Source organism: Felis catus, chromosome C1, assembly GCF_018350175.1.
Source record: "Felis catus isolate Fca126 chromosome C1, F.catus_Fca126_mat1.0, whole genome shotgun sequence".
Taxonomy (NCBI): Eukaryota; Metazoa; Chordata; class Mammalia; order Carnivora; family Felidae; genus Felis; species Felis catus.
Window position 1 is genome coordinate 19674861 of NC_058375.1, and position 25521 is coordinate 19700381.

General features: G+C 54.7%; 1 protein-coding gene across 4 annotated transcripts; it reads right to left on the reverse strand.

The window, feature by feature from the left end:
- Positions 1-332: 332 nt before the first annotated feature.
- Positions 333-25465, reverse strand: UBXN11 (UBX domain protein 11). 4 transcript variants are annotated; one of them, XM_045035352.1, is made up of 17 exons: positions 25406-25462; positions 24550-24617; positions 22557-22756; positions 18280-18385; positions 17477-17505; positions 16781-16879; positions 13004-13104; positions 12452-12506; positions 11902-11978; positions 10791-10917; positions 3757-3971; positions 3391-3468; positions 2377-2431; positions 2079-2182; positions 821-894; positions 606-746; positions 333-520 (listed from the first exon to the last, which is right to left on the reverse strand). In XM_045035352.1, exons 4-17 carry the CDS (start codon positions 18348-18350, stop codon positions 361-363), a joined length of 1386 nt encoding a protein of 461 aa, XP_044891287.1. In that variant the 5' UTR covers positions 18351-18385; positions 22557-22756; positions 24550-24617; positions 25406-25462; the 3' UTR covers positions 333-360. The 4 variants fall into 4 exon arrangements, 3 of the variants coding, with proteins under 3 accessions (XP_044891287.1, XP_044891286.1, XP_044891288.1); XM_045035351.1 differs by having other exon boundaries at positions 2314-2431; positions 25406-25460; XR_006584065.1 differs by having other exon boundaries at positions 606-754; positions 2314-2431; positions 25406-25463.
- Between the last annotated feature and the right edge of the window lie 56 nt (positions 25466-25521).

The following is a 25521-nucleotide window of genomic DNA, read 5'->3' on the forward strand; positions in this document are numbered from 1 at the left end:
TTGGGCACAGTGGCTTTGTGCAGAATGTTGGGGAAGTGGCCACATGTGCGTGTGGTTCTCTGTGTCTGTGCACAGGGACCTGCTCGCGGCACGCTTGCACATGAGGCCCTTCTGCACCAGCTGAGGCTGAGCTGGAGCCTGCCTTCCCTCCACTGGATCTGCTTAGCCCTTCTGGGGAGAAAGGAACCTAGAGGACAAAGACCCAGCAGCTAGGCCCGCCAGCTGGGAGCTCGAGTTACCGAGGGGCGGGTCTGCACCGCCCCTTCCCCCCAGCCTTCTCTGGCGCCCAGCTGGCCTGCCCCGCCAAGAGAGCCTTGTGTGCGCGGAGCAGCCAGTGTGGGAGCGGGCGCTTTATTTGGATCAGGGGCCAGGGCCTGGGGCAGGCGGTGGGGCCCGGCTAGCCCGAAGCAGCAGCGCTGCGTTGGGCACCAAGCCTGCGGCCTGCAGCGTGACCGTGTCGTCGTGGTAGACCGTGGGTGGGAATGTACTGATGATCTCGAAGGTCGTGGCGTCCACGGCTCTGGGGACCGGGCAGAACTGATCAGGCCGTGTCCTGGGACCAGAGACCCCCCTCCCCGTAGCTGCCGGCCCCACACCATGCCCACCTGGCCTGTGCAAGCAGGGTGCGCACATCGCCAACAGTGTCCTCGGGCCGCATCATCAGCAAGAAGGCCTGCTCGCCATTCTCAGACTTGATGCGCAGCATGGAGAGCAGGGGCGCCTGTGACTCAGGGGACTCCTGGCTCCTGTGGACCTAGAGGCCATCAGTGCCCCCTGGTGGCCCAACCCCGAGGTCCTCGCCTCTTCACCATGCCCTCACCTCTTACGCTCAGCAGCCAAGGCTGGTGTCTCCACCACAATCTCCTGGATCCGGGCAGGCAATGGGCAGCAGTTCTGGAAGGCATCGATGAAAGAGGACAGAGCCCTGGGCTCTGCTAGAGTCACACCCTTCCCCCCAATCCTTAGAGGGGACTTCTTCCTTACCAGGGATGGATGAGACCAGTGAGCCAAAAGGGGGGGGGGGTGTTCTGTGTAAACTGGGGCCCAAGCAGGAGAAATGGAAGGGAAGCTTTGGAAGGCAACCCCATCATTCCCCTAAGAAGCCTCGAAGCCCCTCAGCATAGTGGGGGAGACAGAACCCCACACAATGACCAGCTTCCCAGGGGAAGCTTCCCAGGGGAAACCACCCCTGAGCAGTGACTAAGGATGAGGAGTCCATAGAAATGGAATGGGCACAGGGATGTTCCAGACAACATGGGCAGAGATCCCCTGGTCAGGGAAGGCTTCTCTGGAGGTGACATATTTGGGAAAGTGCCAGCAGTTCATGTGGCTAAAGCTGAGAATCAGGTTGGACTGGAAAAAAGAAAAGGTTAGAGGTGGGAAGAGGACCGACAAGGAGTGGTGGGCCTTGAGTGCCAGATAGAGCTTGGCCTTACCCGAGAACCACTGAAGGGTTTCAACAGGGAAGGCCCAGATCCAACTTATGTTTTTACAGAAGCACAAGGACTGCTGGGGGGAGGACAGTTGACAAGGCAGGAGGGGAGGTGGCAGGCCAGTGAGAGGTCACTGCAGGTATCTGAGAGGGCTACTCTGGGGCCTCGACTAGCATGGCGGGCAGAGGGAACAGAGAGGAGACGTGGATTCTGGCAATGTGCGGTGAAGGAGGCAGCGTGGTGGGAAACTGAGGTTTGGTACCTTTCACGGGTGGAGACGGGAGGAGCCACGGGATGGGGAGTGAGGAAGGAGGAGGATGTTTCTGAGGGCCAGGAAGGGGTATCCAGGACTGAACTGGATAGTCTGGTCTGGACCTCGAGGGGGTGGCCTGGGCCCTGGGCTCACCCCTGGCCTAGACTCTGGCTCTCCCCTTCTTACAGCTGTACTGCCACGGAGACAGTCCATCTCTGGATGCAGCCCTCCCCGGACTGTTTTCAGGAGACAGTGGAACTGCCTTGAGAGCCTCATTTCTCCCTCCAGGCCCCCTTCAGCAGCCCTCGAGCCTGAGTCTCCAGACAAGCCACTGCTCTGGTAGGTTGGGCCAGGGAGCCCAAGATGGCTGGGGGAGCTAGGGCTGGCCTCACCTGCAGGGTGTCCCGGATGGGGCCCCGGATGTCAATCACCTCCCCTCGCCGGATCACAAACTTGGGGAGCCTGTTCAGAAACTTCTCAGCGGTCATCCTGGAGCCTGCAGGGAGTGCATTGGGAGCCTTGGCCCGGGGAGGGACTGGGAGTGACGGGTGATGGTGGAGGAGGCCACCTGGAGCCTGTCCCACACAGCGGCCCTGCCGCCTGGCTCGGCCTCAGGGCCAAGCTCACCTGGGGGCTCCATCCTGTCCACGGGCTTGCGAATCCTCTGCCAGCCCACCACGCGGCCCTCACCTGGGAACAGTTCCAGCCTATTCTCCGGGTAGACCTGATTGCGCAGATCACTGACCTGGCAAGAAGGAAGGGTGAAAGCGGTGGGCCTCGACCTTCAGCCCTGGGCTCCACCCCCACCCTTGCTCGCCCAGAGCACACCCCCCCCCCCCCAGGAACAGGCTCGAGGGACGGTCTGGTGCAATCCCCATTTTACGGATGAAGAAACTGAGGCCCCAAGAGAGCTGCAGTTCATGCTGCTCTCACCTACCTGGGCTCAGCTCCTCCTGCAAGCACCCCTCGCCATGCCGGCTAGAGCCACTGTACTGCCATCCTCCCCACACAGCCCCTCTCAGGAGCCAGCCAGGAAGCAAGGGACCAGGGTGTTAGGAGAGGGCAGAGCCCGCCTTGGCAGGCACTACCTCCAACACCTCCAGTCGTGACTCACGGTTTTCCAAGCCCGGGGGGTGGTGGTGGCACACACGCCCTCGTGCACCCTTGCTGTGGCATGACGCACCGCCTTCCGGCTGCGGCTCAGGAGTTCCCCCCACTGCACCCCTCATCTCACCCCCGCCGGCAGGGGGATGGCTCATGCCGTGTCCTTCAGGCCCACATTTGTCCCCACGGCACTGCCTTCCGTACCCATCAGATGGCTTCAGGAGCCCCTGGGGCAAGTCAGGCCACTTTTGCATTGAGTCTTAGGGACTCCAGGCTGTCAGGGTATCCTGGGCGCTGGGGAGGGGCACTGGGCCTACAAGGCCGAAGGCTGTGCCTCCAGGGTGCCAGCAGGGGGCACTGCCTGCCGCTTAGCCACAGGCCGGTACCCTTGCTAACCGGGCAACTGCAGCCCCTGCAGCCTCCCTGCCCTTCTTGGCCGGGCTTCAGGCTCACCCTCCTCCCCAGAGGTCATCAGAGACTGGGGTCCCCTTAGGTGGGGCAGTGGCTTCCCACCTCAGACCGGGTGATGCCTGAGGAAGCTGTTTGTCCCCACCCCCTCCCAAATCCCCACACAGGGTGGTTTGAGGAGCAGCCCATCACCTTAAAGGGGACCCCGTCAGGGTACAGTCGCTGGAGCTCTGAGGGGAAGAAGCCGTCCAGAATGTCTCGGAGGCAGCGCTGCGGCAGGGATCGGAAGAGTGAGGCCCGACTGGACCCGTGCGGCACCTACCGCTCTGCTTCCTGTCCAGACGGCGGGCCCCGAGCCCCGGGCTTACCCAGTGGGTCACACTCTGCACATATTCAGGGCCCCAGGACTTGGTGGGGGGAGGGGTTGTTTCTGCAAGTTGCACGTGGGCTTGGGTACCTATGGGGGGTGGGCTGGGCCCCCCATCACCAACTAATGGTGAGCAAGGGGAGGGGGCAAGGGCACCAGAGTGGCCTGTCTCCCCTCCCCACCCCTCCTACCTGTGTGGAGGGGTCATGGAAGGGCCGGAAGGGCCCATCGAACATCATGAGGCCATTCCGATAGAGCTTCAGTGGGATGGGCTCAAGGACATGGAGCCGTGCTCCCCCGGGCATTGGTGTCACCTGGGTGTCACCCTCTACCACCAGCTCACTGAGATCCTTCAGGCTGGCCAGGAGCCTGTCAAAGTCCACCTCGGGGGGCGCCAATGAGTCCCCTGGTAAAGAGGATAAACACCCATGAGCCTCTCTTCATGGCAGCTGTGTGCCCCAGCAGCCCTGGTTTCCATGGCCCCTTGCATGCTAAGCAGTGGCCTTCGCACCTCCTTAGGTGGCCACCTGGGGAGGAAGAAGGACAACTACCACTAGATAATAGCTGTCTTTTATTGAACACTCGCCGTATGCTAGAGGCTTAATGCCTATAATGCCACTGTCTCTTCATACCAACCCTATGCTGTAGGGGCTACAATCACCCCCATTCTTCAGATGAGGAAACCGCAGGTCAGGGGTTAATGGCTGCCTAGGGATGCACGGAGTAAGTGGCAGGAGCAGGATCTGATCCCAGCTCTGCCCGTGTCAGGCACAGGGTCAGCCACTGAAAAGCGCAGTGCAGAGCTCCCAGCTCTGGATGAAGTCTGGGTTCAAATCCCAGCTCTGCCGCTTCCACCTGTGTGACCTTGGTCAAGTCATTCAATGCTCTGCACGACAGCTTTCTCTGCTAGAAGGCTATGATAGTGTCTGCCTCCCAGGATGGCTACCGGGGTCCAGGAAGATGGCCAAGTGAGGGCCAGCTCGGAGCAAGCACTCTGTCCAGCTGGTTACTGTTACCAACCCCACCTTGCACAAACGGACCTCAGGCCGATCCAGAGGCTATGACGCAGCAGTCATTGATCTCCATTTTACACATGAGGAAACAGGCCCACGGAGATAAAAAATGACTTGCCCCAGGTCACTTGGCAAATCAGAGGAGGAACTGACTCTAGACATCGGCACCATCCGGATGGGGAGCCTGGGGGTAGGGACACGTGGCTACTGGGGGGGGATGTCAGGACAGCTGCTGGACAGAACAGATAGGGGACACACAACTATTTCCGGGGTCGCACATCCCTTTGAGAAGCTGAAAGATGCTTTGGCCTCCTCTTCTGAAAAATGTGTTGTGCACACAGGGGTGCATACGCTTCGGGGGGGGGGGTGGGGACAGCCACAACAGATGCCAGAGTGGAAAGGCTGGAGGGCAGGTGGGATGCTGGAGAGGGACAGGCCAGGGGCCTGTTCTTAGTCCTTAGTCCTTGACTGAGGGCCTTAGTCCCTAGTCGATCTGGCTCCCAATCTACTAGGGGTGTGACCCTACAAAACCTCAGTGACTTTCAGGGCCTTCTTGGACGCTATTTTCACCAGGACAGCCAGGCTGCGACAGGATGTGGGTCGGGACTCTGGGGACCGAATTCCTTTCCTCAGAGTGGTGCAATGGCTCTCTAGGTGTGGTGGCTGTGCGGAGGAAGTACAGATGTGGGTGGCTCTGTTTCCTGTTGCCTCTGTGGCTGCTGAAATGGTAGGCCCCAGCTGGACTTCCCCCTCCCCTACATCTCCTAGGTTGCAGGGGCTGCACCGGCCCCCCACCTCCTCCTGGGGTCCCCTAGAGTTCCTGAGATTCCCAAGAAAAACTCACAGGACATTCTGGGCATTCCTGGTATGACTCAGAACAATATCAAGCCACTATTTTCCTTTAACAACAAACTACATTCAGAACACATCGGTAAGCCTAAAAATAACACGAAAGCTCATCTCATCGAACTCCTGTCCCCACCCCTGTACTCTTACAGGTGGAGATAGTGAGGCCCAGAAAAGTCAGATGACTTGGCCCACGGAGATCACATCAAGCGGACCCAGGACCACTCAGATACGCTGGGGCCAAGGCTTTTTCAGAGAGCTGATGGGCACGGGATGGTCGGCAGTGGAAAGGGCTGGTGGAAGCCCAGGGGAGGATGCCAAGAAGCAACTAGAGGGAAAAGAGTTTGCTGAGGAAAATAGTGCTGGAGGCTCTCGGCCAGTGGGGCTAAGGCATGGAGAAGTGAAAGCCAGGTGGCCTGGGCACGTATGGGGTGCAGCAGCCCAGGGGGAGACAAGGGGCCCAGGAGATAGAACCACAGCACCAGGCGGACCTGGGCTGAGAGAATAAGGCAGGAATCCTGGCATGGCCACCACGCAGCCAGCCGGGAGGACGCAGCAAGAAGCCCGGCCTCTTGCCAGGTCACATGGGGTGAGGCAGGTCAGAGGTCTAATGAGGCATTTCCTCTCTCTCTCTTCCTTGGGATGGGACAGAATAGGAACCTCTATCCCACCCGCCCGCAAGACCCAGCAGGAGGAACGGACTGTCAGGACGACTCGGTGTTTACTGTGTGCCTAGCACCTAGAGGCAGCTGTTACCACTCCCGTTTTACAGGTGAGGAAACTAAACCTTGGAAAGCGACCTGCTCCCGCTCCTGCAGCTTTCAGGGCCCAGGTGACTCTAAGCTTCTGTTCTCGGTGCCTCATGCAGGCTGCCTCTGCTCCCTGGGGTCCCTTTCTCAGGAGGGGTGTGGTTCAGGGAGAGATCATCTCTGAGGCCTCAGACAACTTTGGGAGCCTGTGATTCTATTAAAAAGAGGAGTTAGGCATGGAGACCAAGATCAAGCTCCTTGGCTCAACTCCTGAGACCCTCGAAGCCCGGGTACCCCAGCCTCCCCTCGGCCTGTTGCCCCATCACTCTCTGGAGCCACGGTGCCAGGGTTACTGCTTCCAAGCTGTGTGATCCCTGAGCAAGTGGGCCTAGCTCTTTGGGTCTTGGCTTCCTCTTCTATAAAATGATAATAAAAGTCCTCACTTCACAGGTGGCTCTGAGGCTCACAGGAAGTGCCTGGCAGATGGTGGCTGTTGTCACTAACACCACACCCTCTTGCTCATCACTGGCTCAGTGCGCTCACTCACCATGCCCTCTGAGACGCCTTGCCAGGAGCCCCTCCCCTGGAGACTAAGCCTCCCGAGTCCCTGGAGCCTGCGAGCCTTGGCACAGGCTGTTGTCCTTTTCCATTTGCTGGTCTTGCCAGCCACAATGGGCACTCCTTGAATGCAGGCTAGAGCATCCAGCCCTAGTGGGTGCTCAGGAAGCACAGTCTGGATCCATCCCTCCATCCCGCCAACATGTCCGGAGCGTCCAAGCTCTGCAAGGCCCTGAGAATCATGGGTATCCCCATACCCAGAGTCCTTCCCCCTCAAGATCATACTTGAATGAAGGAGACGGGGTGACAGCAGGGACAATGGCACGTGGTAAGTGCCACCGTGGAGGCTGCGGAGCCCAGAGGAGGGCCAGACCCTGCCACTCTCAGCAGGTGAGTGGTGGGCCTGCCCTGGGCTGGCTCATCACCCCTGCAAGAAGGACACACGTGCTGCTGTGAATATCAACGTGGTGCCCCGGGGCCCCAGCAGGCCTGTCCCCACCACCTCCCCCAAAGGCTGAACCAGAAATAGACCCGCTATCTCCACACACCTGCAAGCCTGGCCCTGCTCTGGGGACCTGCATTCACTCTGCTCCTCAGGGGAACCAGTGGAAAGAAAACAGGGCCTCAGAGTCTGATCACTGCCAGGGGAGACCACAACCAATTGTCTGGCCCCCACGGTTGAGCATCATACTGCCTGTTCCCACCTCATCCGTGCTCTGCACGGTCCTGGCGTGCCTGACTGTCTAGGCCTGGGCACCCAGGCACCCCCACCAATATGTGCGTGGGCCCAAGCCCTTGCCCACAGGCCAAGCACCGTGCTGGGCACTCTGGGGCCTGACAGGGGCCAAGCAGCCATGCTCGTGGTCACAGATCAGCCACCATGCAGCAGCCTGCAAGAACCCCCACGTGCATTGTGGCATTCGGTGCTCTCAGGGGCCCGGGCGTCACACACCATCTCCTCGCTCCACAGATGAGGTCACGGACTCTGAGAGGTGAAGCAGTTTGCCCACACAGGTCCCCCCCACTCCTCGGCTGGAGCCTTTAACCCCGTCACCCCAATGCAGAGCCCCTTCCCACATGCTGGGCACAGTGCAGGTGGCACAGTCTTGGCCGCAGGCACTCGAGCAGGTACTCCATGAGGTTGGGTTTGAGCTAAGCTTCCAAAGAGGGGACAAAAGGGGACCAGGCACTTCGGGGGACACAGCACAGGCCTGATGGGGGGGGGCTGAGGGTGGGGAGGAGCCTAGCCTGCCTAGGGTCTAATCCAGGCCAGTTCCAGGGACTCAAGGGAGGCTCAGGGATGAGTGAAGACTGGAAACGGCACAGCTTCCGGGCAGGGGAGGGAATAGGCTCCACCCAGGTGCAGGAGACTGGGGCTTGGGAGGAAGGGTGCTAGGGGACAGGCAGAGGCCGCAGGGGGAGCGGGGATGTAGGGGGATGGCAGGAAGTTGGTGGTGAAGGGTGGGAGAGTGAGCAGCTTCACGGGGGACAGGGAAGGAGGAGGAGCTCAGAGAAGACTGAGATGAGTGAGAGCAGGGAGCTCAGAGGGGACAAGGGGGAGTGAGGAGCTCTCAGCCCTGAGGCTCAACACCTGGCCATGGGTTGTGACCAGAGTAGGACTGTCCCTTTCATGTCTCCGCATACCCCAAAGCACCTGGCATCCTATTTAATGCTCAATTTACCCGTGGGGAGGGTGGGAAGGGGTGAATGATCCAGCCTGAGGCCAAGTCCTTGCAAGGCTTCCCCTGTGCTGGGTCCCCTTAAAGGGCAGTGGACTGCCCTCCCCAAGGCAGGAGTCCTGCCTCTAGACTGGTTGGCCCAATACAGATGCCCTGGGCCACCCTCAACCGGTCTGCTGCCTGGGGCCTGGGGGGAGTGGTATCCAACAGAGGGAGAGCCAGAGAAACGAGCCAGGGTATGGGGCCAGCAAAGGGCCGGTTTTGTGTACCCGAGGGCCCCGGGGGCAGAAGCAGCCTGGCACCTGGGGACAAAGCAGGGGGAGGAGAAGGAACGGACCAGCTGCTGGAGATGAAAAGCATCTCGTTCATCTGGCAGAAGAGCTCAGTTGAGGCCCCTCCATGTTGAAGAATCAGGAAGCCAAAGGAAGGGGTGCTTGGGTGGCTCAGTCGGTTGAGTGTGTCTGACTCTTGATTTCAGCTATCATGATCTCAGTCGTGAGATCGAGCCCCATGTCAGGCTCTGCTCTGACAGTGTGGAGCCTGCTTGGGATTCCCTCCCTCTCTCTCTCTCTCTCTCTCTCTCTGCCCTTTCCCCATTCTGTCTCTCTCTCTCTCAAAATAAATAAATAAATAAACATTTTAAAAATAAATAAAAAGAAAGCCAAAGGAAGAGGACACACAGATGGAGTTTTGGCAGAGGGTTTTCACAAGTTGCTTTGGCTGTGAGGCACTCAGCTTCAGAGCCGGCCTCTTGTGGTCATAAACAAACAACACAGAGCAGAGTGAAGTCAGCTCTGTTTCTGGCGGGAGAGGGTGGGAATCCACAGGGCCAGGTCCGGAAACCAGCTGGCTGGTCTGACCCCCCAAGGAGCAGCAAGGCCCCCACTGGCCAGGAGGAAGCCTGCCCTCCAGCCAGCAGGGACATGCGGGGGGCCCAGGGCATGGTGCTGGCAGGCCTCTGGCCCTGGACCCCAGAAACGCCCTCATAGCATCTGGCAGTCACCTTCCAGGGCTCGGCCTCTCACCGCAGGAGGGGGTGTCCCAGGGCCATCCCCAATTCCTCCTGTCAGCTCCCTAATGCACAATCACCAAGGGCATGGATTCCACCCCCTAAATCTCTGCCCTGCCCTTCCTCACTCTGCCCGCCAGGATCACCCTTCCACAGGACATCATCTCATCGTCTGCCTGGATGACTGTACCTACCTCCTAAATAGGCTCTCAGCCTTAAGTCTTGCCCTCTTCACTCAACAGTCAGAGACTTAAGTGCCTCCGTTTTCCCATCTATAAAATGGAACAAGCCCTGGCCCACGTCAAAGCTATTCATGAAAATGCTTTGCAAGCTCCACTTCTGATGGAAAGTGACGTGTTTAGTAGAACAAAGCAGTGAGGGAGCCGTGCCCTAAGATTTAGGGGGTCTGGCCAGGGCGCAGGCCTGAATGGGAGGCAGGACTCCCATGTTTTGAGTCTCATTCTTCACTCAGCAACAAGCCTGTCTTGAAATCAGGACACTATTGTCATCTTCCAAACACTCCCCTCGGGAGCTATGCTCATCAGTGCTTCCATGAGGCTGCCACTGCCATCTGACTGTGCACAACAATAAAACCCCCTACTTGTTGGGCTGATGATAAGCAAGGTCAGTGCTAGGTGCTCTGCGTCTAACCCACTGACTCCTTCCAACTCTGCGGGGAAGGGTACACCATCATTTATTGATGGGGGACTGGAGGCTCAGAGAACAGAAGTCACGTGCCCAAGCCACACCTGGAACGGGTGATGGAATGAAGAGAAGGGCCCCGGGCTGACTGACTCCAGAGCCTGGAGAAGTGTACCTTCTGGGCAATCACCTCCATGCTTTGAAGAGAATGGACCCGGGCTTTCTATGGCCCCAAATCTATGGGGTGCAGCCCTCTAGATATTAGCAGTCAAGTTAAAAATAAAGACTGGTGGAATCTCACGGAAACAGGTCCCTTTCAACGGTCTGGCTAGAAGTGAAGCTAATAAAGGAGGTCTAAAGAGGGGGCTGAGCCCTGGGACTGAGGGGCAGCTTCCAAAGCAGAGAAATCGTTTTTGAAAATCTTCTGGATGGACGACATTTTGTAAACTACGGAGTGGAGCCTGAGACAAAGCCTGGGGTCTTGTTACATCTTGTATCTCAGGGTCCCTGGAGCCTTCGAAAGATGAGCCAGGAGAGAGTTGGAGGCAAGACCAGAGGAAGAAAGTGGTGGCGGGTTAGGTGGTCAGTGATGGAGGCTGAGGCCTTTCCTCCCAGTTCTTGTGTCAGGAGCACGAATGGCATGGTCTCTGGACAGCTACTGGCCCAAAGGAAGGTGTTGTTGGAGAATTCCCTTTGTAGGAGGGGCCAGGGGCAGACGCCCTACTCTACCTGGCTTCCAGAACTTCTTGGCTGTCATCCAGTCTGTGTTGCCATCCTCTGAGTCTGAGTTGTCTTCTGAGTCCTCCTGGTCCTCGGGCTCGCCCACCCACTGCAGCCCATAGTCACTGAGGAACCGCTGGGCAAAGAGAAGGGAAAGGTCCCAGGGGGCACAGTCAGTTCAGCCCCTCGGGGAACAGGCAGCATCTGCCCAGGCCCCAGCCTCAGGCCTCGGCTCCCAGAGTCAACTGGGCAGAAGAGATGGGCCCCAGGGTCTTGGGAGCTTTCTGGCTGTGACCTTGGGAAGCCACTTCACCTCCTAGAGCCTCGGGCTCTTCCTGGTAAAGCAGAGATGACAACACCTGGCCCATAAGCTTGTGAGGACCCAGGACGGTAATTCAGGCCGAGTGCTTAAAGCAGGGTCTGGCATGGAGGGCCGCATGGAAGGTGGCCCTGATGGCAGCGGGGCACCCCGTGCATCTGGCCGGAGCGGAGGAGCGGCAGGGACACGGGCTGCACGGGACTGAGGACGCGGTGAGCCACACGCAGCCTCCTAGGGCCGGGCCTCACGTCCCCTCCACCACAGGAAAACTTCTGACTTGTCTACACTTCCTGTCACTGCTTCCTCAGCTCCTTGTCTCCTGAACCCACTCTACCCAGCCCCTTTCTCCACAACTGACTGGAACTGCGCGGGTGCGGCCACCAACAGCCTGCCTGGCGCCAAACCCAGTGGCCCTCTTCCGTCTTCGTCTCTTGCAACACACATCACCCCTTCTCGGTTTCACATTCCCAGCCGTCTTCGCTTAGACATCTTGCCTCACTCAACACGAACTCATCCCCAACGGTCACGACTCCGGGTCCCCCCCCCCCCACCAGCCTCCTAAACCTCTGCGCCTCCGGGTCTCAGTCAGTGGCAGCCCCTCCACCCGGGCCTCAGCCACGACCCTGAGAGGCCCGCGAGCGCCACCCGCAAAGCAGACTCGAATCCCTCCTCTCTGCCCCAGCTCCTCAGGTTAGTCCCGAGGAGGGAAACACGGGGCAGGGCCCCACGTGGGATATATGGGAGGGAGACCCAGACACGCGGGCTCCCAGCCAGGGCCTGAGGGGCAGGCGCCTCTCTTACCTCCATCTCCCCCACCTGCCGCTGCAGCTGCAAGCACGTGGTCTCCAGCTGCTTCTGCCGCTGCAGGGTGACCTTGCCTTCAGGGAAAGATCAGGAAGGGTTCTGCCGCCCCAGCAAGGAGGCTGCCAGACCACCTCTGGCCTCAACCGGCGTTCTGCCCTGAGGGTCATCTGGAGAGACTGCCCCTTGAGAACTCGAGGGGTCCCCTGAAAACTCTCCCCCTGACCTTGAGGCGGGGATGCCTGGACCGACTCTCAGGAGACCGCCAGCCACCCCTCTCAGCCCCCCGACCCGGGGGCCCCTGAGGGCACCATGTTCCCCGACATGGCGTACCCTATGCTCGGGGCTGGGCTATGTCTGCATTCGGGGGGACCCGGTCCCACATAGGAGGGCACTGCCCTGAGTGCGTCATTGCCTCTCTCCGGGCTCAGCTGTCCAGGCCTCACCAGAGGACTCAGCTTGATGCTCTCGGAGCCCTGATGTCCAGGAGCCACCGGCCCAAGGGAGGTGTCCCAGGAAGGCTGACCGGCCCACCGGGAGTGCCCCTTACCCTGGTGCTCCCGGAGGGTCTGCAACATTTCCTCCAGGGCCCGTATCTTCCGATCCTACAGCAACAAGACAAGGGGAAGCAGGCAGGCCTGGGGGTTCCCAGAGCACAAGAGAACCCATCTTCCAGATGGGAAGATCCAAACTTTTTGCCTCTGTGGGGCACCGGGGAGTTGAAAGACCCTGCGCCTGCCATCCTTTGGCACAGCCGCTGCTCCTATGCCTCAGATATCCTTGTGGTTCCACTGAAATGCGGATAGGCGTGGAGTGTGCCCAAGTGGCCCAGCGCTCAGCAGTCACTGCTGCCACGTGGTCCAAGGCTAGTGGCCTTACTCAGCTGTAGAGAAGACCCTTAGCTTCTCTGCTCAGCTCCCGGGGACCCAGATCAGCCCCAGGCCATACCTGGCCCTTGAACTGGGAAGTTCAGTGGAAGAGATGGTTCTAGAACCCACCCACCCTGGCCTACTGTGGCAGTGAACTCACTGGCCTCCCCAGCCTGGGCCCCTCCACCCCTCAGACCAGACCCTGGGCCTACCCCCACCGCTGGGGGTCCCACCTTGGACAGCAGCTCATCAGTCTGAGCCTTCACTTGCTGTTCCAGGTCCCGCAACTTCCTCGACAGGGTGGCCACCAGCTCCGAGTCATGGAATACAGGGACTACCAAACAGACAAAGTCCTAGAGCTGAGGCTGAAGTGTGGGGGTCCAGTGGAGGGGGGACAGGGGTCCGCAGAAGCAGAAATAAGGGTGATACTAACAGCTGCCACTTAGATAATAGGGACTGTCCTAAATACTTCACACATATCAGCTCATGCTGTCCTCACAATGTGCCCCTGAGGAAATGAACTGCTTTAGGAAACTGAGGCAGAGGTGCAGTGAGGTGTCCAAGGAGTATGAGTGAGTGCTGTACCACACAGGTCACATGACCAGTGAAGCATTTTCAGAAAGTCACCCTCAATCAAATGAAGCGCCTACACCTTGCCACCCCCACCCCCACCCCCCGTTTACAGGAACACAGCGGAGAGAGGAGCAAGTCCGCACCAACGACAAACAAGTACACAGACCCGCATGGCCTGGCTCCTCACAGAGTCCGTGTCACTTTTTCAAAAGGCAAGGACTCTGTTCCACAGAGGTGTTAACAGTCAAATGCAGTGCACGGCCCTGACCAGAACCTAGATCAGGAAAAATAGCTATGAGCTACTTCAGAACTCGGGAGATCTGAGCGCAGAAGCGGTGCTCCACAGCAGTCCTGAGTCCTCTGCATTCTTGGGTGCGCGGTCCCGGTCCCGGGGTCACGTGAGTCCTTATTTGTAGGAGATGCATGCTGAAGTTTTTAGAGGTGAAATGTCATGATATCTGAAATTGATTTCTAAGCGGTTCCTCAAAAAAAGGCATTTACATTCGTACATATGTGTATATGGACAGAGAGAAAGCAAATTAGTGGCCAAATATCACCAACTATGGCATCTAGATAACAGACATTTATATGGGTGTGCACTGTACCATTATTTTAATTGCTTTGTAGGCTGCAAATTCCTCAAAATTAGAAATTTGGGGAAAGAAAACAAGATGGCACAAAAACAGACACTCAGATCAATGGAACAGAATAGAAAACCCAGAAATGGACGCACACATGTCAGGCCAACTAATCTTTGACAAAGCAGGAAAGAATATCCTTGCTGAAGACAGTCTCTTCAGCAAGTGGTGCTGGGAAAACTGGACAGCGGCATGCAGAAAAATGAACCTGGACCATTTTCTCACACCATACACAAAAATAAACTCAAAACGGATGAAAGACCTCAATGTAAGACAGGAAGCCATCAAAATCCTCAAGGAGAAAGCAGGCAAAAACCTCTTTGACCTCGGCCGCAGCAACTTCTTACCCCACACAGCTCCGGAGGCAAGGGAAACAAAAGCAAAAGTGAACTACTGGGGCCTCATCAAAATAAAAAGCTTCTGCAACAGCGAAGGAAACAGTCAGCAAAACTAAAAGGCAACCGACAGAATGGGAGAAGATATTTACATACAACAACATATCAGATAAAGGTTAGTATTCTATAAAGAACTTATCAAACTCAACATCCAAAAAACAAATAATCCAGTGAAGAAATGGGCAAAAGACACGAATAGACATTTCTCCAAAGAAGACATCCAGATGGCCAACCGACACATGAAAAAATGCTCAACATCACTCATCATCAGGGGAATACAAATCAAAACCACAATGAGATACCACCTCACACCTGTCAGAATGGCTAACATGAACAACTCAGGCAACAACAGATGTTGGCGAGGATGCGGAGAGAGAGGATCTCTTTTGCATTGTTGGTGGGAATGCAAACTGGTGCAGCCATTCTGAAAAATAGTATGGAGCTTCCTTAAAAAATTAAAAATAGAACTACCCTACAACTCAGCAATTGCACTACTAGGTATTTATCCAAGGGAGACAGGTATGTTGTTTCGAAGGGACACGTGTACCCCAAAGTTTATAGCAGCACTATCAGCAATAGCCAAAGTATGGAAAGAGCCCAAATGTCCATCGATGGATGAATGGATAAAGAAGATGTGGTGTGTATATATATACAATGGAGTATTACTCGGCAATCAAAGAGAATGAAATCTTGCCATTCACAACTACGTGGATGGAACTGGAGGGTATTATGCTAAGCGAAATTAGAGAAAGACAAATATATGACTTCAAGCATATGAGGACTTTAAGACACAGAACAGATGAATACAAGGGAAGGGAAGCAAAACTAATATAAAAACGGGGGGGGGGGGGACAGGGGACAAAACATAAGAGACTCTTAAGTATGGAGAACAAACAGAGGGTTACTAGAGGGGTCCTGGGAGGCGGTACGGGCTAAATGGGTAAGGGGCATTAAGGAATCTACTCCTGAAATCATTGTTGCACTATATGCTAACTAACTTGGAGGTAAATTGAAAGAAAGAAAGAAAGAAAGAAAGAAAGAAAGAAAGAAAGAAAGAAAGAAGAAAAAGAAAGAAAGAAAGAAAGAAAGAAAGAAAGAAAGAAAGAAAGAAAGAAAGAAAGAAAGAAAGAAAAGAAAAGAAAAGAAAAGAAAAGAAAAGAAAAGAAAAGAAAAGAAAAGAAAAAAAAAAGAAAAGAAAAGAAGGAAAACAAGAGAGACACACGGGAAGGAATGCGTCCTCTCCTTCCCCTGCGTGCTGCCCTGTGTGTGAAGCAGGAACTGCATTTGTCACCATCCAGCCACATGGGCTAACATGTCAAGGATGGCTCAGTGGAAAGATGGAGAAACCTGTTCAAGGATGTCTTCGAGTCAATGGATTAACAACCCTGGAGCTGCTTCCTGGACTTCTTGGTGGGCAGGACAAGTCCTCCTCAATGTTCAGAAGAGTTTTCTCTGACTTGTAGTCAAGGCTTTGTAACGGATATATAGACCTCTGGGCCCGGTCAGCACAGACAGCACTGATGAGCTCCCAAGGCGGAGCGGGGAGAGAGAGGAGAACCCAGGGGAGGAGCGTCGCACTGAAAAGCTGGGAGGAAAAGAAGAAGCCAGCAAAGAGAGGAAAGAGCCTGGGAGGCAGAAAGAAATCTGGGAGAGCAGTGTCATGGCAGCTAAGAGTCCAGGGCGATCGGAGGAGGGCACGGTGCCCGGTGGCCGATGTGGAATGCTGCTGTGCACAGAAGCCAGACAGGCAGGCAAGTCCTTGACTGTGACCTTGGTGGGGACAAATGCCAGCTGAGAGTGGGGTGGGGAGCAAGTGCCAGGGGAGAGGCAGAGAGCGTGCAGGATGGCTCCTCAAGGAGCCCTGGTTGTTGTGATTACTAATGAAAGTGTCCCCGGCTGGGATGCAGGAGATCCCGACTTTGTGTCTGAATGGTTGTGGGGCCAGGTGCTTCTGGTCTCCTTTTCCACCTCAGTTCCCTGTCCTATAACAAGGAGGGGTGTTTGGGGCAGGACTGCCTCCCACCTCACAGAGGAAGTGGAGGCAGAGAGACAGGAGGCTGCTTATCCAAGATATCACAGCTAGTAGAACATTCTGACCTCACGCCCAGCTCCTCCAGGCCCACAGCAAACTCCGACCCTGCCCGCCCATGCCTCCCCTGTGCCCAGGCCCATTCCACTCTCCCTCCTCCAGGATGCTTCCCTGTGAGCCCCATCTGGGCACCTCTGGGGTCAGTGTCACCACAGCCCTTGGGAGACAGTGCAGGCCAGGTGAGGAGGGCAGCCTGGGACCGTGGGCTCACCCAGAACAGGCAAGAGTAGGTCCATGAGTCTCTGGGCCTTGCCCCTTCTCTGAGGCCCTCTCCTGCTGCTGGGGACCCAGACCTGTTTAGGCCTCTGTTCTCACCTTGCCTACTCACAGGAGCACCTATACCTCCATAGCAGGAAGGGACAGAGATCCTTTCTTCTGAGCCACGTCCGTCATTCAGCATATCTACCTCGTCTTCTGCAGACAGAGATGCCCAGGTCACTGTTCTGGGGCTGAGCCCCGGAGGAAACTGCGGCCTTGGGCTCTGGCCAGGATGAAGCAGCCTGTACTCTGTACCCCCAAGTATATGCGGATAGAACACGTGGGACATCAGGGAGCAAGGATCCAACGAGAACAGGCTTCTTCTTGCAGTTCTCCCAGCCTGGCTCTGGAGGGGACCCGAGTGGCCAATGCCAGCAGCACGGTGGAGGCAAGAATGGGGTTGGGATGCAAAGGTCTGAGCCTGCAGCGAGGATGGGTCAGCAAAGCAAGGATGGGGCTTCAGGGAGAAAAGGCTGTAATGGGCTAGAGGAGGCTGTCAGGAGGAGGACGGGGCTCAAACCGCACCAGCCAACCCCACAGCAAGTGGAGGGCTTCAAATGTTAGCAATGACACCTCTGCTAAGGGTGTGGGGGCCTTCTGATCAGAGAGCTGCCAGGACGCCCTGTCCTCGGGGGCTGGGGGAGCCACAGGGAGCAGTGCAGCAATGGCTCTCCTTCTCTCCATCTGCACAACCCCAGGGAGACCCAGCAGGTGGGAGGTGAGGGGGACACACAGGGCAGACCCCACACTTACCATCTCCGTAGATTTTTATCCCTCGCCTCCTGGGAACCCGGGCAGGAAGGAGAAGGAAGACAGACAAGTTAGGAATGTCATCAGGGGAGTGGCCCTGGGCACCAGAGCCCCAGCCGAGCCTAAAGGAGAGGGAGGCTGGGCCTCTGCCTCCTGGGGCCGTCCCCTCGCCAAATCCCATCCCTGGCACTGGGACAAGCCAAGGGACAGGCTTTGAGGTGTCCCCTCCTCCCAACGGAGAAGGGTGGGGAAGGGCTGAGGGGCAGAGGCTTGGGTGGAAGACAAGAGATCCCAGGCCCAGGAGCCCAGCCCCAGCTCTGTTCTGAAATGGCTTTGGGACCCCAGGCCTGTCGCTTAACCGCTCTGGATCTCCTTGGCCTTCAAATGACTCAAAGCAGTATTCAGAAGAGAAAGGAGAGAGGTAAAGAAAATGCTTCGAAAGGATGAAAGTGCTGGACAGATGTAAAGAACTCCCTTTGCCGAGAGACACCCCCCCCCACCATGGCCGGGCCAGAGAAGTGGTACCATCAATGCTTGCAGACTAACATGGGGGCTGCGCCTCTCCCACCCGGCCCATACCTACCACAGGGCCCAGCCCAGTGTTTTCTCAGACGTGATGAAAGAGTTAAAAATTTTTGAGAAAGATAAAGGGGTCAGGGAAAGCTATGTGACTCCTCCTTGTTTTCCCTGAGACACTAGGAGCCATTCTCCTAGTCCACTGGGGGACGGGGGCGGGGGGGTGGGTAGTGGCAAGAGGAGGCAGGGGCATGAACACAAAGACACCCCCCCTGAGGCTGGCTCCTTACCCTGGATTCACAGGCTCTGACTCCAGGGGGACTCTTCGGGTCTTGCCAAGGGAGGCCAAAGGCGAGCTCATAGTTCTGCTTCTAGATTTTAGCTGTCAGGAACTCCCTGAGAAGAAAGAAGGAAGTCAGTCCTTGGGGACAGAGGGGACCCAGGGCTTCGGGACCAGGGAAACATCCTCTTCCTGGCCCCTTGTCCCAGGAGGGAGCCTTGTCCAGGGAGCAGCACCCCTCACTTCTTCCCACTCCCCTGAAGAGGTTTCTGGAGGCAGCTTTGCCTCAGGCCCCCTGTGCTGGATGTCTGCCCGATCCTCTCTGCTCTGATCCTGGAGGCCCCGGGCCTGGCTGGGAAAGGGCGATGGGGGAGGGGTGGGGTACAGAGATGGACTGGAAGCCTGGGACTCTCCCAACTTAGAGCCGGGGCATAAGACTACCCAGAAGGCCCGGAGTTTTTGTCTATCCATCAAGGAGCTGGTTGACACAAAGCCCAAATGTCCCCTCCCCTCCTACAAGAACCCAGGTATCACCCTGACTCTCAGAGCCACAGAGGGGCAACCCAAGGGCAGAACGCGGCCAAGGCACTCTTTGTGGAAGGGAGGTCAAGGGCCCAGGCTCTGCACAGGCTCTGCCATCCACCAGAATAACCCGTGCCTTGGCTTCCTTGGTATAAAGTGGGGTTGGTGGTAGTACCAGCCAGGCAGGGTTATCAAGGGGACTCAGGGAAAACTTACATAAGGCACGGAGCCCAGTGCCACACTGAAAGGAAACACTGAAAAATGTGAACTGTGGGGGCGCCTGGCCGGCTCAGTTGGTGGAGCCTGCAACTCTTGATCTCGGGATTGTGAGTTGAAGCCCGACGTTGGGTATAAAGATTACTTAAAATTAAAAAAACTTTAAAATTTTTTAAAGAACATTTATTTATTTTTGGGAGACAGAGAGACAGAGCGCAAGTAGGGGAGGGGCAGAGAGAGAGGGAGGCACAGAATCGGAAGCAGGCTCCAGGCTCCGAGCTGTCAGCACAGAGCCTGATGGGCTCGAATCCACAAAGCCGGGATCATGACCTGGGCCGAAGTCGGATGGTTAACCGACTGAGCCACCCAGGCGCCCCTAAAAAAAAAAATCTTTAAAAAAATAAATAAGCTAAAATAAAATCTTAAAAAAAATTTTTTTTTTTTTTTAATGTGAACTGTGGCTGCTGTGACATTTGTTACTAGACAACGGGGGCACTCACACATGCTCATTTCCCTTCCTCCCTCTTTCCCTTCCTTCCCTCTTCCTTCTGGAAAGATGAATGCACATCAGGGATGGAATTAAAGACCACTACTCTATTCAATGAATTAAGTATATTATGTGGCTAGTATCTAGAAATCCTAGAACCAAAGGACCTCTATCAGGGCTTGAATCAAGTCTTTTTAGGACAAATCCAAGGCAGTTCCACTTTGAAAATGTGTGGCACTGGCTTCCACTGGTGCCCCTGAAGCCTCCCAGCAAGGGGACTGGTACCAGCTGGAGACGGCCTTCTGGAGTTTGGGACTCATGCCCCAGGCCCAGAGTTTCCTCACCCCCATCATCCAGCCTTCCAAATCTGCCCCTAGCCTGCCCCAGTCCCTGCCGGCTCATCCAGGCATCCTCATGGTTTTTGTGGCCAAGTGTGATGGCCCTCGTGGTCCCCTGTGCCAGCCTCCAGCCAGAGGGCTCTTCTTAAACACAAAGCTGCCATGCCGCTTCCCTGCTAAAAGCTCCCAATGGCTCCTTCTCACCAGAGGAAAGAAATTCAAAATTCCATAACACAGGTGATCGGGTCCCCGCCCGGGTCTCCTGACCTCACTCCCCCATCTCTCCTCTGCCCCCCCGCCCCCACACTTGAGCCAGCCCAGCCTCCAATGCACCAGGCCTTTACACACATGGCTCCCCTGGCCTGGAACCCCTTCCTGGAATGTGGTCCCCACTCCTAAGTGCACCCTTCCCTTGGTTGGGCTCTTTTTTTTTTTAATTGTTTTTGTCTGTTTTGTTATATTCTAAGTTTTTATTTTAAAATTACAGATTCACAGGAAACTAGGAAAATAGTACAGAGGGGATTTGTGTGCCCTTCACCCAGTGGCTCCCAGCAATGACATTTTACATTACTATACGTGTGTACCCTACCCTGTTCTGCTATTTCACCCAGGTAACCACTAATGCAGTCAAGATAACTACTCCATCACCACAAAGATTCCATTTCCATAACGATCTCCCTCATGTCAGCCCCTTGCTAGTCACACCCACACTCCTCCCTCTACCATCCCCAACCCCTGGCAACCACTACTGTTTTCTTACTTCAAGAATGTTCCATAAATGGAATCATACAGTACTGACCTTAAAAAAAAAAAAAAAAAAAAAAAAGAGCTTTATTGAGATCTAATTCACATACTTAACCCTTTCAAAGTGTATAATTCAGTGGTTTGTAGTATATTCTTAGATTTGTGAAACCATCACCACAATCAATTTTTAGAACGTTTTTATCGTGCTAACAGGCGATGTTCCTTTTGTGGCTAACGCTGCCCTCCACGAACTTTCATCAAACCCGATCATTCCCCCTTCCCCAAATTTTCATCACCATAACGACCCTTCAAAAGAAACTGGTTAAAAAAAAAAAAAAAGACAGAAATTAACAAGTGTCAGTGAGGAGGTGGGGAAATTGGAATCTTAGCTGGAATGTAAAATGGTGCAGTGGCTGTGTAAAATGGTCTGGCAGCTCCTTAAAAGGCTAAACAGTTACCTACCTGGCTCAGCAATTCTGCTCCCAGGGGTGTACCCAAGAGAAATGAAAACTTACGTCCACACAAAAACTTGTATACATGTTCATAGCAGCATTATTCATAACATCCAAAAAATGGGAACAACCCAAATGTTCATCAACCAATGAATGGATAAAGAAATCTGGTACATCCTTACTATGGAGTATTCTCGGCAATAAAAAGAATTGAATCCCATGTTGCCACATGAATGAACCTTGAAAACATTATGCTAAAGGAAAGATGTCAATCACAAAATACCACATGTTATGACCCCACTGATATAAAATGTTCAGAATGGACAATCTGGAGACACAAAGTAGATTAGTTGACTAGGGCTGGGCGCGGCAGGTGGGGGTGGGGGTGGGGGGGTTAATGGGAGTAATTGCTAAAGGGTACAGAGTTTCTTTTTAGACTGATGAAAATGTTCTAAATTGTGGTGATGGTTGCCCAACTCTCATGAATATCCTAAAAACTACTGAAATTTACATTTCAAAGGCGTGAAATACATAGCATGGGAATTATGTCTCAACAAAGCTATCACAGAAAAAAAGGGATCTGGTCCCCAAACCAAACCCAACATCTTCCCTCAAAATAAGCTCCTCCCACTTCTCCCTTCTTAATGGAGCCACATCATCCAACCACAAAATTTTCCTCTCCTTCCTTCTCTCTTAATCCCATCAATTACCATATCTTGTGGCTTAAACTGCAGTGTCTCTCACAGAGCTCCTCCTTTCCATGCCTACTTTGGTCATCCTAGTGGGGCTCTCACTGCCCTTCCTTGGGGCTATCACAACGGAGGCCACCTGACTTCCCTGATTCCTGTCTCACTCCAGGCCAATCCAACACACTGTCTCCAGATTAATTTTCCCATGGGTTGTAAGGGACCCCTGAGGGTGACGGCTGCCTCTCCCTATAGTCTGGGGACTCCTCAGCGCAGGACTCCGTCTCCTCCTCCCTCAGACCGCGGGTGGGCGGGAGGATAGAGCCACGTCTACTCCCCTCACGAGGGGGCTTCCGGGGGCTGTGACCTCCCCCTCAGTCTGGAGGCTCCTAAAGGTTGGACTGTCTCCCCTTCAGACCAGGGCTTTGAGAGGAAAGCTGTGTCCCATGCCCCTACATCTTTGGGACCCAAGTCAGGGTTGTGCTTGACTGGTAACGTCCTTCGTCACACGTACTCAGCCTATTGGCACCCCCCACCCCAGGCCCCAATGCTCTCCAGCGCCGACAGGACCCGGCCGCCTGCACGCCTTCAAGTCCTCTGTCTCCAGCTGGAAGCGCTCACGACGCGTCTTCTGTCACGACCTAACCCTTCCCTGGGAGCTGCGTCGCCTCCTCCCGCCTCCTCGGGAAGCCACGGTCGGCGGGGACTCGAAGCCGCTCCCATGACGCGGGAGACTGCTGGGAAACCCGGCCGCGGGGCTCGCGGGTCCTCGGGCTCTCGGAGCGAGGACCCCAGCCTGCGTGGGAGACTCCGGAGCCGCAAAGGTTTGAGCAAAGACTCACCCCGCAGGGCCACCGAGCCTTCCCGCGGCGCCGCCATCTTGTTGTCACGCGGTTTCCCAGGCGACCGGGACCCGTGCGCTTCTCATTGGCTAATTCGAGAGTACCGCCGTCTGTGCTCGGATTCTATTGGCCCACGAGTCTGAACTCTTCGCGGAATGCTGCAAATCCCAGGATCCACCACTGTGAGGGGACTCGGGAGTCTGGAGAAATGGAGGGTTTCTTTATTCCCTCCCCCCGCGAAAGTGGGGAGACTCACGAAGCCGCCGAAACCTGAATGTGTAATCGGACAATGCAACCGTTTTTGCTAAGTTGATTTTTGGGGGAGATTATCCCGCTGAGTCTGTTTCCCCATCTGATCAGTACAGTACATCGCGGGGGCTTTTTTGAGCATGAATTGAAATGATGCAAGTACTTAATAAATGTTTCCTAAATCTGAATTTCTCGGCTCACTTCTTAACCAGATGGCGCCTTACAGGGATGCTCAAATCCTTGTTCCTTTGTGTAAAAGTTCAGGTGAGACTCCCTTTGCCTTTGGATAAGACATTGACTTTGAGTGAGACAATTCTCCCCAGCTTCATCTTAAAAAGTAAGATGTTAGGTTAGATCAACTAGAGAACATGGACTCTAGCCTCAGGAGTCCAGGTGTCTGACTTGTGTGTCCTTGGGCAAGTTATGCGCCTTAGTTTCTTCATCTGTAAAATGGGGATAATACCCTCCCCCCCAGGGTTGCCCTGAGGAGCAAAGGAAATAACATATTCACAGTACCTATCACAACACCCATTCAAAGTAAGTTTTCAAAAACATTTCCTGCTTTTAACTATCTTTATCATTGCCTCTCAACCTTTCAGCTGCGGTGGTCTAAAAACCTATAACTCCTACGCTCAGGCACCCCCTTCCTTATGCCTGGACTCAACCACCAAAACTGTCTCTCTGCATATTTCAGACTGCACTTCGTAATATTTTCCATTTGACTACTGAACTCAGGGGAGGGGCAGCAACTTGAGGGGTTCCTTGCCCACCCATTGGAGTGAGAGGCAACTACGAATTAATGTGTGTCTTCCAAGTGCCAGATGCCTGCATTATGAGGTTTACTGATGAGAAAACAGGCTCGGGAAAGGAAAGTGATTTGCTCGGGACTATGCAGGTGATCGGTAAAAGTAGATTCAAACCCAGAACTGTCTGCCTCCAAAATCCGTGCTCTTTCTAGAAGCTCCCACTTTGGTAAAACAGGCAGGCAAAGATAAGCCAAAGTGCTGGTGGTCCAGGCCCACTGCCAAGGTAGGGATTCAGGTGGAAGGTGTGACTGGAAGTCGGAGGTGGGAGAGCTCTCTTGCCATTGAGCTGCTCCCAGAAATTTCTCTGAGGCTTGAGGTATAGGAGTTGAGAAACTTTGAGGTCATCCTGGGCCAAGTGTTTTTGGGGGGTTGGAGCCATGGTCAGGGGATTAGCAACTTTATACTGTCACCTCGCTTATATTCATTCTGCTCTTGAAGGTAAGCAAGGACCAAAGCATGGGGAAGTCAGGGGGAAGGGGTTCTGGCCTCATGAGACTGCTGTGGTCTGTCTACTGCCTCCCACCTCAACAAGACTGGGGAGCATGAACTGGCATTTACCCTGGCATCAGGATTTACCACATAACTCCCTCCTACCCAGAGCCTGAAGCCCAGCCTGAGATCCTGGAACAGCAGACACTCAGCAAATATCTCTTTCTTGTGAGAGAGGTGGGAGCCCTCTGCCCCAGTAGGCCAGTTTATTAGTCTTGTAAAAAACATTTATTGCAACAAGAGCCTTATTATAAAACAAGTATACATTTCACATAGAAACTTGCAAATAATTATAGCCATCATTTATCGAGGATATATTATGGGCCAGCATAACTTATCAAGTCTATAAAGCTGAGCTCTGTCACTTGCTAGCTGGCTGTTCCTGCTCAAGCTACTTCACTGAACCTCAGTTTCCATATCTGTAAAATAGAGATACTAACAGAACCCACCTCATAGGATTCTTGTGCAAATGAAATCTCATACCATTGTCACATTCCCGATTTTAAAAAGGTGCTTTCTAGAAACAAAGTTAGGAAAACAAAACAAGAGAGTCTAAGCTCACCTCATAGTTATTTTTTGGACTTAGAATTCACTATCCCTCACCTTGGATGGTTCTGGAAATCTTTCCGAGGTCTCCAGGCTCATATAAGACTTAGGTGTGAGAGGATATTGGAGGCCATTCTGTCTGGCTTCCAAGGATTCCCTCTGGACTTCTGGGGTGGGGGCCACTCTGGGGTGGGGGCCTCTTCTTCATCCCGTCCCAGGGTGGGTGTTCACTATTTGACAACAGTGGGCAGATCCTGGACTGACAGGAGGGAGGCCCAGAACAAGGTTGTCTCTGGGCCTATTTTCCCACCTGTAAGATGAGGAAGTAGACCCCACCCAGACTTGGCATTAGATGGTGGTGGAAGTCTCTCTTCTTGAGAATGGACAGAGTCCTCTTTGCTTTTAGATCATTTCCTGAAAGACCCTTATCAATTATGACTCCTTTGGGGTTAAAGAGTTTATTGGGTCCTAGCAGCTGAGGAGGGAAAAGTAAATAATAAAGGAGAGAGAAGTCCTCCGAGTCCATACATTCCTTCTGAATAACACCCTGGCCATCTCTCCCACCTTCCCCTCTCCCCCACCCATATCAAGGCTGCCTTGAGTCAAGCACCCACCATCTCTAGTTTAGCCTGGCGTTTAAAGGGCCTTCAGATTATGAGTTCTGCCCTCCACCCTTCTCAGTGTTCCAGAAACTATCATGCTCTGTCCTGTGTTCAATGAGAACATATACGTTTGCCTTTTTCCCCTGGGAAAACCCACCTTGATCTTTCAAGAACTAGCTCCAGTGTCCCCTCCTCCATGAATACCCCCATTCCTCCCAACCAGAATCACACTGTGCATTCTAACAGTCCTGCTGCTGTTACAGCATTTCCTGT